This window comes from Carassius auratus, chromosome 46 (assembly GCF_003368295.1).
Source record: "Carassius auratus strain Wakin chromosome 46, ASM336829v1, whole genome shotgun sequence".
Lineage (NCBI taxonomy): Eukaryota > Metazoa > Chordata > Actinopteri > Cypriniformes > Cyprinidae > Carassius > Carassius auratus.
In genome coordinates this window covers 12,894,562-12,912,372 of record NC_039288.1, presented here as the reverse complement: position 1 = coordinate 12,912,372, position 17,811 = coordinate 12,894,562, and the positions used below count along the sequence as shown (strand labels likewise).

The following is a 17,811-nucleotide window of genomic DNA, read 5'->3' as shown; positions in this document are numbered from 1 at the left end:
GTTCAGCAATCCTGTAGTCTACACTGAAAACATAGAGCGCCCTCTCATGGTTGTAGACTGTAATGCTTTCTCTTTGTTCTTGGTTCTAAATAAATGCGACTTATAGTCCAGTGCGACTTATGTTTTTTTTTTTTTTTTTTCTCATCATAAAGTATTTTTGGACTGATGCGACTTATACTAAGGTGCGACTTATAGTCCGTAAAATACAGTAACTTCTAATTCTAAGATATTTCTAAATGAATATGTGTGAGCTGATAATCGATTTGATTCTCTGCTGTTTATTTTTGCTAATTCTGAATAATTCAGTTTTGTATTTAAAGAAATGCATTTGATTATTTAAATACTTGATTGAATTTATTTACCTAGGCTACAATGCCAATCAAACCAAAATTTAAGTCATATTTCAAGATTAATGTGTATGACTTGGCTTTTCTTATGACTTGTTTGTTTTTTGTTTAGCTTTTTTTTTTCCTTAAACTTTTAAATCTAATTCTCAAATAAATAAATAAATAAAAAATATATATTTATATACACACAAATGGAAAATTCCAATATTTTCAGTCATTTTAAATAATATTTGTCCTTGTACAGATTGTATTATGACAGGTATATAATCTGTAATTTTTATTTAGATCTCTGTGATGCATCACAGAAGAGGTACATGAAATTACAGAATTGCTATAGGATTTTGTATCAAAATTTTACAATAAGATCTACTTAGTTTCATTTAGGTTATTTGAAAACTGTAAATATATCAGTATCACTATTTTTCTGCTGATGTCTTTGAACAACGTCTCCCAGTTCAACCAGAGGATAACAGTCTAGCCACCTTTTTCTTTCTTTTTTTGTAAATGATTCTCCTAAAATCCTTTCACTGTGGAGGCACACATGCTTTAATCATTCATGGAAAGATCCAGGTTGCAGACTATATCCTGATCTCCATTTAGCCTGGTTGGAGCACTCAAACTCGTCTTTTTTTTTTTTTTTTTTTTTTAATAGCGTTCCACTGATGGAGTCCTTCCTGTTTTTTTGTTTTTTTTGTTTGTTTGTTTTCATTTACTCTCTCTCTCTCTCTCTCTCTCTCTCTCTCTCTCTCTCTCTCTCTCTCTCTCTCTCTCACCAGACAAGGATTGCTGTAATTGTGTTTCCTTTCTTTCAAATGCGCCAGAACATTATACAGCCACTGTAATTATAAAAGCTGCCGAGCTCCTCACTGCTGACGTCACTAGATGGCTTCAGCGAAGCGTTTTCTGTCATGATTGCAGGCAAATGTGAAACTCTGAATGTGACTTCACATACTGTTGTCATCATCCTCATCGTTGCATACCTTTGTTGTCATATTATACACAAAGAGAACTTTGGAATTCTTGGAGCTCATGTTTTAGCATTCTTCTTTTGATTCCTTGATGTGAATGCTTTACCATCAAATTCTTCAGGACACAACCTTTTAACTTCTGGGTCTGCAGTAGCGGAAGTCTTTTGATTTTGTGAAAGGCCTTGTGATAGAAAGACTGTCGGTTTCCTTGAATTTAAGTACTAATCAAATTTTTCTTCATGTGTTTTTCATCCGTAACCATGTGCAGAGAAGCTGACTACTGCATCCCACCCAAGTGCATCTGTCTCCTCTCACTCTTTAATTAGATAGTCCCTAAGTGCTGTTAAATTGGAGCTTATGAAAGTCTTTTGGGCTTCAGTGCAGGCATGTGTGGTGTGCATGCACACTCAAACACACACACAATAATAAATAAATGTATGTTTGAATAAAAAAATTTTTTCTACCTATTTATCAAAGAAACCTGAAGAAAATTGTACACAATTTTCAACAATAATAACTATAAATGTTTTTTGAGCAGTAAATCAGTATATTATAATTATTTGTGAAGGATCATGTAACTGAAGACTCCGTAATGAATGCTGAAAATTCAGCTTTGCCATCACAGGAATAAATAACATTTTATAATATATATTCAAATAAAAAAAAGTTAGTATAAATGTAAAAGTCTTTGACAATATTACTGTTTTTGCAGTATTTTGGATCAAATAAATGCACTATGGGACGTGGCGGGCATGTTGATGAACAAATAAACAGAACGAACATACAAATTAAACCCTTTCAAACAGGGCCCACTGGTACAACCTGAACCGGGGCCCCCGCAAACCCCAACTATGGCCCTGTTTACCTTACAAACCTTGTAAGTGAACAATGAGGGCAAAAAAACTAAACAGAAACAAAATAATCGTTCATTAATCGTAATCAAGGTAAAATGTTAAATTAATCGAGGTTTTGACTTTAGGCCATAATTGTCCAGTCCTAGTAGTGTGTTTGTATATATGGTAACATGAAAATAATTGTCAGTTCATTATTATGCATTGCTTTAGAACATTCATCAGCAGCTTTACTGAAATAATAGTTTGTGAAACTTTAAGCATTTTATTGTTTTTCATATGAAGAAACACATTTTGTGATTTTTGCTATTTGCTTTTCATTTGACATCAAAACATTATATTGAATCATTAAAATATTGACAAAACCGTATTTTTGGCTCCTTGGCTGCACCACACTCGATTTGGTTGTTTTGGTCTCATTGCATGTCAACATGCTACATAGTTTCCTATAAGTGTATTTGTTTTGTATGAGTTACATAAAATGAATGCAGAGTCGCAGTTCAGTTGATAGAAATAGGTCTCTGAGTCAGAGCTTTTCTGTCGGGCTTCTTCAACAGAAAGATTCAGTGAGATCACACTGGCTCGTTCTCTCTTTTCATCATTCAAGTAAACTTATTGTATTCCAACATCCTCCACATTGGCAAAGCTGAGTTAAATGTGTGTGCGTATGTGTACCCACCCTCTCCCTTGTTTTCCTATCTGGGATATAGACTCTGAAAAGGGATTTTTTTTTAGGGTAATACGCTGGGCAATTTTCCTAGACGTCAGAAAATCTCCCATAGGTTCAAACCTCTGTTTGTTTAGGAGGCCTTATTGGAGCTCTGCTGCACCTACCACAGTGAGGAACTCACGTCTCCCACGCTCAAGTATGGATTCGTCCCCCAAACCACCCATTTCTCAGTCCCTCCCTTTTGCAGCGCAATCTTGACGGGCCGACCTGAAAGCAGACTGTTTTGAAGCAAGAGTCCATCGGTCCCTTCAGAGACTTGTGGTCAGACGGATCCTTGAGACCCACTTTGCCTTGTGCATTTGAATCTGTCCTCACCATGCTAATGCATCCCAGAGCGGGATTAGTGCTTGAGATTGAAACCAGCCCTTTATATCAGATCTGGATGAACTATGTAGAAATGAATGACCTAACTACTCTGATCTAAAGATTGGACATCCAGTCTGGATCAAAATTCCAGCTCTGTCATACTATTTGACATTTCATTACTTCCTTGTTTAGACAACTGTTTTGTTTGAAAACTGAGTAAGCTGTCTACATAGGCAGCATTTTAAGACATTATAAAAACACTCCAGGCTCAAAAGGTGTAGGGAACTGAATTATGGTGCCTTATAAGGTTTCTTAAGATTTTTAAGCATGCAAGATGTTTGTCTATCAAAATCAAAGATGCTGTAAAAACTGATATTGTGAAATATTATTACAATTTCGAGTAACCGTCTTCTATTGTAATATAATTTTAAAATTTAATTTATTTCTCTGGTGGCAAAGCTGTATTTTTAGGAGTCGTTAGTGTCCCATGAATGATCCTTCAGAAATCATTCAAATATGCTGATCTGGTGTTAAAGAAATGCTTCTTATTATTTTAAGGGATACTCCACCCCAAAATGACAATTTTGCCATTAATCATGTTCCAAACCCGTAAATAGCTTTGTTCGTCTTCGGAACACAATTAAATTATTATTATTATTATTTTTTTTTTTTTTATGAGAACCGGGAGGCTTGTCAGTGTCCCATAGACTGCCAAGTAAGTTACACTGTCAAGGTCCAGAAAAGTATGGAAAGCATTGTCAGAATAGTCCATCTGCCATCTGTGTTGAAGTTATGAAGCTGCGAGAATACTGTTTGTAAGTGAAGAAAACAAAAATTAATTACTTTATTCAACAATTCCTTTGTCAACAGTCTCCTCTCAGTCTCTCCACATCAGTCAAACTGCCTAAGCTCTTCTGTGTTATCCGTGCCACAAGATGTGCTGCTTCTACGTGTATTTATGCTTTGATTTGAAAGAAAACTGTGCATCCTTGTGGCGAGGCTGACACAGAAGAGCATAGGCAGTTTGAGTCATGTGGAGCGACACTGAATAGAACTATATATTTTTTTATTTTTTTCAAAAGACCTGACTGACCCCAAACTTTTGAACTTTATATTGTATTTTTATTTATTCATTTATTTTTCAGAAAAAACAATCCCAAAACTGTATACAACTACATTATTACACTGTTTTTTATTTGTCCATTACATGGAGCTGCTACCTATAGAGTGCTCCAGATCAGTCATTTATGAGGTTCTGTGACTGTTAGGGTGCTGCCTATGTACAGTATGCTGTGAGGATTTGGAACAAAATGCATGTATCATTGCCCAGTGTGTGTAACCTCTGTGAGAAGTTGCAGGGAATGAGGAAACAAGTTGGCTGGACGGTGAAAACAACCGGGACTTTCCCATAAGAAAAGCATTTCTCCTCCTATTAACAGCACACATTAAAGCCATGTTTCATTAATCTTCCTGTTACTGCTGCTTGTTAAATGGAGTGCCGAGAACTCAGGGAACAGCATTATATTGGGATAGTTGATGTTGTGATTAGCAGTGTTTTGAAGTGGAGAAGGAAGGAAATCACTGTTCAGAGACCTCTTATGTTATCATGTGGAAAAGCGGGGACTCGCAGGGAGCGTTGGGGTTGAGCGCACATGAGGTGCTCTGTCATTTTGCCCATGAGCTGGGATGGTTCTTATTCAGACAACCTCAGCTTTGATGTAAGTCACATCAAAATGTCGTATAGTTAAAGGAATTGCTCATGATTCACTCACCTTCATGTTGTTCCAAACCCATGATCTTTCTTTTTTTTTTTTATTTTTTTTTCTTTTTTTTTTTGTGGAACTTTAAAAAGGATACTTTTTTTTTGGAGCATCTTTGAGTAACTTTCAATACAACAACAGGTTACTGACTGAGTTTCTCAAGCTGAAAAAGCAAGAAATCACAGGGTCCAATATTACAGTTAATCCTAAAGCCATATGATAGCTTTGTTAGAAATACACTGACTTTTGTTTGGTGCAAATATTGTCCTGTGTCATGGCTCTCAAATAAATTAATTTAATAAATACATTAAATTTTCCGGACTCTAAGTCGCACTTTTTTGATAGTTGTGACTTATAGTCAGGTGCGACTTATTTATCAAAATTAATTTGACATCGCGGCTGTAGACGGTAATGTTTTCTCTTGGTTCTTGGTTCCAAATAAATGCGACTTATAGTCCAGTGCGACTTATGTTTTTTTTTCCTCATCATGACGTATTTTTGGACTGATGCGAATTCTACTCAGATGCGACTTATAGTCCGAAAAATACGGTAATTAATTTAGTTTTAATAAATTTTTAATAGCTTTAAATTCAACTATTTCATGTGTGTATATATATATATATATATATATATGAGTTTTTTGTTTACTTGGCATGTTATTGCCTGTTAATTTTGCTCTAATGATTGTAGTGTTTTTTTTTTTTTTTTATGAATAATACACAAAAAATGACATGAGTAAATTTTATATATATATATATATATATATATATATATATATATATATATATATATATATATATATATATATATATATATATATTTTTTTTTTTTTTTAAATCTTTTAATCGTAAGAGCGACATTTGATTTTGGGACAGATAATGTTGTTCATTGTGAATACTTTTTGCCAGAACGTGTTGAACTAGTCAAAAGTATTATTCTCCGCAGCTTCCCTTTTTTCACCCTATATATTCCTTTTTATGTATGTAATGTATATGTGGAAGAATTGACAATAAAGCAGACTTGACTTCACTCTGGTCTCATTTCAACCAGGCATATGGAATGATATTTACCTCAGAGGGATGGAAAAGACAACCAAAGTCGAAAGAAAACTTTGGTTTGTTCCGCCGGAGCAAAAGGAAGCGTGTTAAGGTTTTGACGTAGGAGATGAGAAACGGCTGTTTTTCCATCGCTGTTTTGACCATTAGAAAACAGTGGCTTGTGAATTGCAGCTCTGTGAGGTTGACTGATTAGAAGCCTGAGGAACAGAGATGCTGTGACTCAGCATTAGAGTATGACCTGGGCTGCTGCGCTAGCCATTGTGCTGTTGCAGCTTTTCAGTCACGTGGCACAATCAGGGATTTTTACAGCAAAAAGGACTTATTTCTGTGTTATTTCTGCGCATCAGAATAGCAGGTTTGGGAAGCTTTGCTGTTATTAGGGGTGCTCCGATCACGATCGGCCGATCGTTATGCGCATCTCGTCAATAAAGCCGGTTTTCTAATCAGCGGTTAATTCCATCAGGTGCGTGATTTCTCATAGAGCAGCTGTTACTACACAGAGCCGTTGTTAATAGAGAAGATGCGCAAATCACATTAATTTTCAGCGTTTATTGGCCCATCTTCTCAGTTAACAACGGCTCTGTGTAGTAACAGCTGCTCTATGTGAAATCACGCACCTGATGGAATTAACCGCTGATTAGAAAACCGGCTTTACTGACGAGATGCGCATTAACGATCGGCCGATCGTGATCGGAGCACCCCTACCTGTTATAATCTTACTTTGTTTTTGCAGTGTCATCTTTACTCTAATATCACAATATAGACACAACACTTTTTCTGATGTGCAATATGACAAACTTCTTTTTAATTTTAAGATATGGCAAACTATAATTGAAAAACCAAAAGAAAATTGCCGTAGGACAATTTTCACTCAAAATTAATAGTACATTTTGCAAACATTTACAAATAAATGGCAAGTAATACAAATTAAACTTTAAATTCTAAAGTTGATGCCCAAGAAATGTATTTTAGGGTGCACGTATGTGGGGGTTCCTCATGCTATATTTGACTTGGGTGCGTCATATATTTTTTTTCTTATCCCCAGAATCCTCCGGTGCAACCGCCTTCCCCTCACACTGACTGGTATCGGGTAGATTCTGGCAGTCTTCTGGCCTCTCTGTGGTCTAGACTAGAGCTAGTGTGCCGTTTTCTGAAGGAGCACGATGAGTCACTCTTCCCAAAACCACCAACCATCTCCGTGTGAGAGCATCAGCTTCACTGCTGCCCTGAAGACATCACCACTCTGACTGTCACAACACAAGCTTACACTCATTTATTCGGTCTCTTAACATGCATTCCCGCTGGTCTCTTGCTCGACGAGTTCCTCCACCAGGATTGCTGTGAGGTGGCTCTGTTTTCTGTCACCAGTGATTGGCCGTTCTTTGAGAAACCAGCCTGCTGACAGATGGTGAATTGCTTGTCTGGCTGGTCGTAGTTTCGCAGTCTTGCTGTTAAAAGTTTAAGCTTGAGAGTTCTTTGTCATTAGGGGTTTCTAATTCTAACCAGCCAAACTGGAACACCTTCTTTCAGAGAGGTGGGTGTTTAAGGTAGAACATGACATGTAAGAGCACTGAAATAGTGCTTCATCTTCAAACAGGTTTTTTGAAAACTTTCAAAGCATAACATTCATGCAGATATGCCTCAATACTGTGCTCTATGCAGAGCTTGGTCCGGCTATTTGTCTTTTTCATGAAGGAGGAGATTTATTTGAGGACTCTGGTGCATTCCTGCTGAGTGCTCAGGCCGCTGGAGATGCAGTGACCACATTTATGTGAAACCTGAAGCCACTTCTGCTGCTGCTACATACAAAAATGGTGTGACCCTTAATGTCAGTGCCTGTCAGTGTCTTTATGTACACATTCACAGATAAAATGACCTTTACGACCTTTAGCCACATCCTACACGCCTGACGTTTCTTTAATCGACCTTGAGCTCTTCAGTCAGCCAGGTCTATTTTCATTGTGTCTCCAGCCCCTTTCAGATGTCTGTGTCTGACGTGCGCAGATGCAGTCATATTAAGCTCACTGTCTCTGTCTAGAACACCTGTTTCTCTGTACGACTCTGCAAGCTGCTCCTTTACATCCCCCTTAATGTTCATTTATCATTTGTTCTATGTTATATTTTGAAAGTAGGTTCTCCAAAATGGTCAGAGGTCAAAGGATTTTGTTTGTCACATACATGCAAAGAGTCAGCTTCAGCTTATCTGTGCAATATGATGGAATAATAATAATAATAATAATAATACATTTAATAACAAAAAATAATTGATACAGTATTTATACTACGGCCGTTGAATGCTTGAATCTGATTGGCTGATGAACGTTCTGAGGTGTGCAATTATTTGTGAAACAAACGGTGAACGTAGTTCCAGACAGCTCTCTTGAGTGCATTACAGTTCCACATCACTTCGCATAGTAAAGCTGTAAAAATTGAAATTACAGGACTAACAAAAACGACAACATGACAGATGATTTTCCGAAAGTATATAAACATGACATTTCTCACTAGCGAGTTAATAACAGTGCTGTTTAGAGACGCTGCTGCAGCCTAATTCTCACAAGCTCTCTCTCTTTATTTCTCTGTTTGTCTCTTTCTCTATTGCTCTCTTTGTAATAACTTCATTAATAACTGCATTAGAATGCTATCAATGGCTCATGCCTCAATTACCAACTTTAAAATGACGTTTTGGAACTAGCAAAAGAGGTGTTGGATGAGATGCGGAAGAAATAATCCTACTTACAATAGTGGTTTAAGTACAAAAACCGGACGGATCCCTTTAAATATATCATCTGACCAATGTCTTGAGGTAGTATAAGTGGAATAATTGACTCCAGGCTGTTGAATCATTAGAACAATTAATCTGCTTTGCATCATGTCCACATCACCACCTCGGGTGAGCATTATTTTTCTAATAATTCAACGGCCCGGAGTCAATTATTCCTTATTTATTTTCTCAACTGAAAAAGCTGAATAGCATGTTATAGAACCCTTACCCTACCTTAGACAAAAATGTGTTACAAAGTTCATGATGTTGTTGTTGTTGTGGTTATTAATATTTATTATTATTATTATTAATATTTATTATTATTATTAACTTTTATTTATTATTAGCCAATTCCATCTATCCATCTTCCACTTATCCGGTGCCGAGTCGCGAGGGGCAGCAGTCTAAGCAGAGACGCCCAGACTTCCCTCTCCCTAGACACTTCCTCCAGCTCTTCCACAGGGATACTGAGGTGTTTCCCAGGCCAGCCTAGAGATATAGTCCCTCCAGTGTATCCTTGGTCTTCCCCAGGGCCTCCTCCCGGTGGGACATGCTCAGAACACCTCCCCAGGAGGCATCTGGAACAGCGGCTCTACACTTCCCAAGTGGCCGAGCTCCTCACTCTATCTCTAAGGCAGGACCCAGCCACCCTACAGAGAAAGCTCATTTCAGCAACCTGTATCCGGGATCTTTTCCTTTCGGTCATGACCCACAGCTCATGACCATAGGTGACAACAGGAACATAGATCGACCAGTAAATCGAGAGCTTCGCCTTGCAGCTCAGCTCCTTCTTTACCACGACAGACAGGTACATCGACCACATCACTGCAGAAGATGCACCTATCCACCTGTCTATCTCCCTCTCCATCCTTCCCTCACAAGACCCCAAGATACTTGAACTCCTCCACTTGAGGCAGGAGCTCTCCACCAACCTGAAGGGGACAAGCTACCCTATTATTAGCCATTTAAAAACGTTTATTATTTTCTCACCTAAAGAAGCTAAATAACATATTTTAGTACCCTAATCCTATACCCTATTTGAAAAAAAAGCATAAATAATAAAATATAATGGTAATGGCTATTATTATTATTATTATTATTATTATTATCTAAATTTAAATAAATATATAAAATTACTATAATGGTTATGATATTATTATTATTATTATTATTATTATTATTATTATTATTATTATAGTGGTTTTTATATATTTATTTTAATTTATCACCTGAAGATGAATAACATTTTAGTTATTTTTTTAGGATATTGATGAGGATATTTATTTCAACAACAGAATGTGAATCTGAGCTAAGCTAATCTCGTCTTGGTTGGAATGGTTTGTGTATTGTTTTGTTGTTACCTGACCTGAAGAGAAAATGTTTGCAAAGGGAAATGAGAATGTTAATTTTTTTTTTTTCTTCAGATTTCTTTCTCCTTTCTTCTTTTCTACCTCATTCATGAATATTAATTTCAGTAAAGGAAATGTGGCAGAGTTAAGCCCATCTGCTGAGTCATGGCAGAGGTGATGGCTTCATTGCGACCTGCCATGTGAAATTAATACAAACTGTCTTTGAGAGGGAAAACTGAACCCCGTCACCTCTCAGTACACAGACGTGCAGCTTCTCTCACAGGCACACACAGACACCCTCACATGCACCAACACACCTTGCAGGTAGCTAGCACTTGTGAGGGAATAGCTGACCATGGCAGAATAGAGAGCAAACCCTTCTGGGAGCTTGGTGTCCTTGCCGTCAGGACAGTTAACTTCCTGTGCCGCTCTGACCTCTCGGGCTGTATGGATTTGTGTGTGTGTGTGTGTGTGTGGATGCAGCAGTGAATGTGCTGTGGAGCATTCATGAGTTTTGTATGTTGCACGATTATTACACCATTCAGAAATTTATTTGGTGCACTTGATTCTCAGACTCAGACTAGTAAATCACATTAGTCATAAGTGCATTAGGGAATATTTATTTTGGCACATGGTGTTGGTAAAAATCGTCTCCTATGTGGAGAATCTGGATAGACCTGCTGAAACTAGTCTGAAACGGGCACATTATCAGAAATCTTTATTTTTAGCCCAGGCCTCTGAAATAATCACACAAACACAAACAAACAAAAAACTGAGAGGGACCGAATACTTTCCTTTTGGGAATGTGTAAATGGACAAACTCTTATAAATATATTACATATAAAAAATACAAATTATTAATGGTTTATAAAATATAAAGAATACGAACATTGGGTCTCATTCATGAAACACGAGCAGAACAAATTTTTGTGTAAATCGCATGTAAAGTGGTTTTGGCGTAAATTTTCGGATTCATTAAAACGTTCGTATTTTCCAAATGTTAATTGGTACGAAAGAAATCTACACCTGCTCCCAGCCACGCATAAATAGTGCGTTTAACGTCTGAACGTTTTGCTCATTAATACGGCTACATTTTAATTCACCTTAATCGGGTACATATTTACACAGCATTTTGAAAAAAATATTATATATATTAATTACATACGGTTTTTCTTAACTTTTATTATGAGAGCCAGTAATAGGATCTGTAATATGCTGCCAAACTTCAATTTTTAGGACCTGATACGCCACTAGTACGCTTGAAAATAAAATGTGGCGTTTTTAATGAACTTCTGATAATAAAACTTCAATTTCTGCAGCTGAGAAATGTTTCTTTTTCAGTCGCTTTTGAGAAGACATGTTGAAATCCTTCGTTTGGTGTCATAATATGATGCTCATATATAGTTGTCAGTCGGATTTAATAGGCGGGATTTATGGTAATTTAGAGTGAGCGTGCACGCGCGTCCCATTTACGACTGATTGGAATTCATTAACACACACTTCACTATCACATCTGACGTTTACAAAGTTTTTGTGAATCAGGAGAAGAGTTTTCGGGAAGTTCTCTTTACGCACAAATCACTCAGATATTTACTCGTATATTTACGTATGTTTCATGAATGAGACCCATTATTTATAATATAAAAACACCAAAATATGAGCCAGATAGTTCTCTCTCAGATCCACCATTTATTGCTTATTTCATCAGACCGAACATAGTGTTTGACCAAAACTTAAAGTGTGTGAGTGTGTCTGTGCGTGTGTGTGTGTGTGTGTGTGTGTGTGTGTGTGTGTGTGTGTGTTGTTCCACTTGTAGGACCAAACAGACTTGCAAAACATAACTATTTTACATTTCCTGAAGTAAATACCAAGGTTTGGAAGGCTACAAATCATGTTAAAGTTAAATAGTTTTAGGCATAAATATTAAAGGTTATGGAGCTTATAAAAGGTCAAATGTTGAGGTGTTACTTTTGTAGCAGTAACACCTCGTGGCTGGTTTGTCATGAAACCAATGATTAAGGGATAGAGAGGCCTGCATTTTGGCATTCCCCATTCACTATGTGTGACTCAGAGGCCTAAAATGCCTTTGTTTAAATGCTGAAGGCATAACTTTAGTCAACATTTACAGCCTGAAATCCTCCAGTCCAGATCATTTCCTCCCTTGCTCATCCATTCCTGTGAGGTCATCTTTTGGCTTTGCTAACCAGCTCATTCTGATGAAGATAGAACTTGTTCCAAACTTCTTTAATGATTCTTATTTGCCACATTTTGACACTTTCTTTCCCTCCTCTTCTATTCACATTGAGGATGTACAGTCGAGACAAAAGAGGGAGGGTCATCGCTGGCAAGACAAACGCTCCGGCGGAATGTTTAAAGTCTGTTGCCAAGCAATGTGGCGGGTTTTGATTTACGATTACATCTTCCGACGACAGCTTGTTGCAATTAACATTGTAGTTGGAGAGGCCCAGTGAGTGAACGGGTGGGTGTATGCGTACGTTATTTCTGTTTATTGGATTAAAATATGCTCCAGAATTCTATTCACAAGATCTTCACTGATCTTTCACACTGCCTGTTGTGTTTAACATCTATCTGTATCCTCTGTTTTTAATCTTTTCTTTTCTTTCCATGTCTTCCTATTGAGTTGGTCACTATATAACATGCATGGTCTTTAAGCGAATGACAAAGACTGTAGATTAAATCCAGATATTTAGTTTTGTTTGAAGTGTTGCTTTGACTGGACCAAAATGACGCAGTTGCATGAAAGGGATGGTTTTTATTCTCAGAATCAGGTCAGCGATCGGCCAGCAAACATGCATGAATGTTTGTGTGGAGACTTTCATACTCTAAGATGGCTGGTTTTAGGGTCTTTTTAGATGAAGAGCATCTCTGGGAGATCATAATGTGTTTATGATGCTAAAGCTTTCCTCACTAGGCAACACTAAAGAACAGGCCTGTTGGTTTGATGTCAACCAGAGATGAGACGGATTGTGTGCCTCTTATTTATTGGAAAGTCCTGATCGGATCGGATTGGATTGATTACCAAAATGTGATATCTTGTATTAATATTAAAGTGATACCTTTTTCAACAAATTAACAGCCCCATAGGCATGATAAAAAGAAACTGAGGTTATCTGTGAATAAATCAATATTACATACAAAACCTTTTTTTAAGTCGCCATTTTTGTTTTAAAAAAGTCTTAAACCGTCTTAATTCACCCTTCCACAAATTTAAGGCCTTTAAGGTTTTAAATCAGAGCAGAATGCCTTAAATACAAGTATAGTAGCATTGAATTGCACCTAGTATTCCTCTTTTTACAAGATGTAATATTGGTCCTGGGTGTCCCCAGAATGTGTCTGTGAAGTTACAGCTCAAAATACCCCATGTTGAAAATAACATTTTTGGGGCTTGTCTAAAAGAGCGCAGTTTTGGTGTCATATCACTTTAAATGCAAATGAGCTGCATATTCCCACCCCCTCTTCAGAAAAGGGCGTGGTGTATATATTTCTGCTTTGCATATCTACATCGGTAAACAGCTGGTCTTAGACGGAGTTCTGTGACGTTAGTTAGGTTAAAGATTGAGTTTCGGAGTCTATGGTCACATAATTCGGTGCAACATGAATGAGAGCAAGATACCGGTGTTCAGCGTACATGTTTGAGAGACTTCAGAAGAAGAAACACCTATGAGAAATGAACCTGGTCGTCGCAGAATGGTTATTTAATATATTTATGTACTTACAGAGTTTTCACAGCCCATTTGGAAAGATTGATGAGTGACACATACACTCACATGTTTTGGTAACGCTTGCTATGCGCTTCAACTAAATGACACATCCACAAATCCAGTTAAAACATTAGCTAAGCACTACAACGACATATTTATGTGAGGGACACTGTCGTGTCATGTTCAATTATTACTTCTCGTACAGGTGTTCATGTGGCAAATGTGAGGATGCCAACAGAACCAGAGAATGTAACTTTATGCTGCCTTTAGTGTTTTTAATGTCTTTTCTTTACAGATAACACTCAGTTTTTCAAGACAATCGCCTTTAACACTGTTCTTTACAAACGTGTGGTTATACAGTATATAAACAAGTAGGACTGGGCGATATATCTAACGATATGATCATGCGCATCTAATCAGTAAAGCTGCTTCCTTGATCACTGCTAAAATCGCCATCACCTGCTTATAATTGCAGTGGCATTTAATAGACAGAGCGGTAGATCGCTGAAAAGCTACGCAATATCGCGTTCATTATCGAAGGCGATTCATCTGCGATAATGAACGCGATATTGCATAGCTTGTCAGCGATCTACTGCTCTGTCTATTAAATGCCACTACAATTATAAGCAGGTGATGGCGATTTTAGCAGTGATCACAGAAGCAGCTTTACTGATTAGATGCGCATGATCATATCGTTAGATATATCGCCCAGCCCTATAAACAAGGCTAAAAGTAGATTTTGTCTCTAAGCCTTTAGCCTCATTTGTTGTGTAACTGACGATGTTGTGTAAATGACGATTTACTCAAAAATAAAAAATATTTGATACAGATCCATCCTTGATTAACAACTTTAGAGCAAAGCCTGTCTTGGATTGCCCCTCATTCACAAAGCAGTCTGTGGTGAAATCATTTCCACAGACATAAATGCATTTTGGAACATTCTGAGTTGCATTACCTTCAAAAATAAAAGTAATCCACTGCATCCTCAATAGCTTAGATGTCAGGAGCAAATGAAGACTTTTGACGATTAGTCTTACATCCAAACACAGAACACTGTGATTGTTTAAGAGACATTATTGCTGTTACAGCTGCTCAAGCGCAGAGAAAATTTTGTTTTCACAAATTTCTGGGCATGACAAAACTTCTCCAGGCCCCAAAAATACCCTTAAACTCCAGAGGGTTAACTTTCGTTGTATGAACAGTAAACAAAAAACAAATCTTCTTTCAAAATATATTCATTTGCATCCCACTAAAGAAAGTAACAGGTTTGCAACAGCTTAAGAGCGAGTAAATAAAAACAAAATATTTATTTTCAGGTTACCATCCATTTTAAGAAATTGAATTAATTTCAAAAATCATGCTGTCTGACCTTCTGAACTTTGCATTATAAATTAAGATACAATGTGCTCCTATTCTGCAATCTTGTTCTGTGGCACCGCTGTGCACTCCTGCAGATGATTGATGTGCTGTTGATGTGGGAATCCAGAGAAGATCCTACCAGATGATCTGAATTCCATCATCTCCCCACAGAACACATTGATTTGCCTCCGTCACCACATGAGAGAGGCCACATGCGATTGCGCTTTGTGTTCGTGTGTGTGTGTTACGTGGATTCAGATGGTGCGGGCAGGCACAGCTGTCTGGGTGTAATAAGACACACAGGTTGTCCTCAAGTGGCCTTCGTTGTTTCTTTGGCATCTTTTAGCACTCGTCTCGTCTCTCCATCTCATCCGCACGCTCCGCTCATGCACTCATTTCGCACGCACACACGCCCTCTTTCAAACATAATTAAGCTTTTGTTTCTGCAAATGGAAAGAGGAAAAAATGATGACGGGCTGAGCGATGGAAGGTAGACTAGCGGAAAGGAAGAGGAGGAGGTAGGGAGGAGAACAGTCCGAGTTTTTGTAGTGAATGCTCATGTTGTTCCTATTTTAAAGCCCTGAGAGCCTAATGGCTGTGCAGACGGGCACTTTTGCCACTCAGCTATTGGTCTGTGCACCATCATATCAGCCTGAAAGAGTTTTTTTTTTTTTTTTTTTTTTTTGCTGTGACTCCATTGATCCTGACCCATTTTTAGACTTTTCAGATAAATGTAAAGTCTTTTTTTTGTTTAGTTTTTTTTACTCTTTCCTCAGTGAGAATAAAAAGTTAACATCCAAAAGAGCCATTGCTCGCTTCAAATCCAGACACCAACACAGATCAGTTGTTAACTTAAAGGGGACCTAATACACACACAGTTTATGCCAATCTCATGTTTTTATTTTTTTTTCAGAATTCTGAAAGTCTTATACAAACAAACACAAAGGAGTGTATTTGTCACAGAAATACTCAATCAAATCTTCAACTAGTTATTTTTAAACTTTAGCCATGATTAGCATTAGAATTCAGTACAAATAAGTCAGAAAGCATTAAGTAGCATTAGACCTCCCCATTAAGGTTAGACTTATGAAACGGTGAAATGAAAATAGTGTGAAAAAAGTATTCCTTTAGTATAAAAAAATACATTTTCCATGGGTTATTTTTAAATGATTTATTGACTATTTAGTTTTTTGTTTTTCTCCAGTTGTACCCTTACTGCATTGTTCCTGACCTTATTTTAGAAGTGTTTTTGCAGCAAGTCAAATGTTAGGGTTAATTTAAGCCTCCCTCCAGCATAATAAAACATTTAATTTGCTCCTTTTACACCTCAACAAATTACACCAGCTAACCAGTGTGGTATCGGTCTCTTCCTCAGACGTCTTAGCTAAAGGGAATTGACTTTTCTCGTTTGGAATTAGGAGCTGCACTAAGAGACCTTGGCGTCTGATTGATCGGAGCTTGAACAGGATAAAAACGGATTTGTCAGTAGAGATGGTTCAAGACCTCAACAGCACTTTTCTGCAGCTGCTCGAGTGTCCTGGCTAACGATGTGTGCATTTCTCTCTCCCAGGGCTGGTGTATGGCAGTCAGGTGGTCGTCCCCCCAAAGGTGAACGCTGTGTTGGGAAAGAACGTCACCCTCAGCTGCAGGGTTCAGGTGGACACGAACCTCAGCCTGACACAGAGCTCATGGGAGAGGAAGCTGCCCAGTGGATGGGTGACTCTGGCTGTGTATAACCCCATGTTTGGTATCTCCATCCCACCCGAATATGAGCGACGGCTGTCCTTCCGTTCACCCTCTATGCACGATGCCACCATCGTCCTGGAAGACGTGGGTTTCGCTGACATCGGCATATACACCTGCAAGGTTGCCACCTTTCCGCTGGGTAACACTCAGGCCTCCACCACTGTCAGCGTCATAGGTAATAAAAGATGGCGTGTGTTTTTTTTCAGTCTGATTAATTTAGATTATGCACTCATGGTGCTTGTGTATTGATGGGAAAGTGCCGTGACAAACCTTTTGCATGTGTGCGGTTGAAAAACAAAGGAAGGCGTGCGAATGGATCCACATCACAGCTGCTGAAAAAGGCGCTGCTTATTTGTGTAAGTAGGCAAGTATGCAGTGTGTGTGTGTGTGTGTGTGTGTGTGTGTGAGAGGGTGGAAAAACATTAAGAGCAACTTCAGGGCAGGAATGAAAGCATTGTTTTGGGAGACAGTCCAGCTCTTTTAGAGAACATGGTTATGTTTAAACTCTCTTCCTCCACCAAACCCCCAGAGGCATCTGCTCTGCTAAACACAGATACAACCAAACGAAGCGGTGTGCTCCTGTTATCTGGTTGTACAAGAGAAGTTTAAAGCACAGTGCTTTATGTTAGGTATATCAATTATGTATCGCTCCATGGAGGCATGAGGAGAGTCACTGTTTCCTCTGTGAACTCAAGATGAAGGTTATACTGTGAACAGCCTGGAAGTGTCATTGGCGGCTTCAAGAAGACTTATTGTAGTATTGCTACAACGATGTATAATTTATACAGTAATATAATTATTTAAATGCAAAATAAATAAAAAATCATAGCCAAAAAAAGTTTTTTTTTTTT

At 37.9% G+C, this 17,811-nt stretch overlaps 1 protein-coding gene across 2 annotated transcripts in view; it reads left to right on the top strand.

The window, feature by feature from the left end:
• LOC113064249 (nectin-3-like protein) overlaps nt 1–17,811 on the top strand; it is a 62,073-nt gene that overhangs the window by 10,278 nt on the left and 33,984 nt on the right. For both annotated transcript variants that reach the window (XM_026234914.1, XM_026234913.1), the window contains exon 2: nt 16,785–17,135. In XM_026234914.1, coding sequence (XP_026090699.1) covers nt 16,785–17,135 — 351 coding nt within the window. The remainder of the gene's footprint in view (nt 1–16,784; nt 17,136–17,811) is intronic.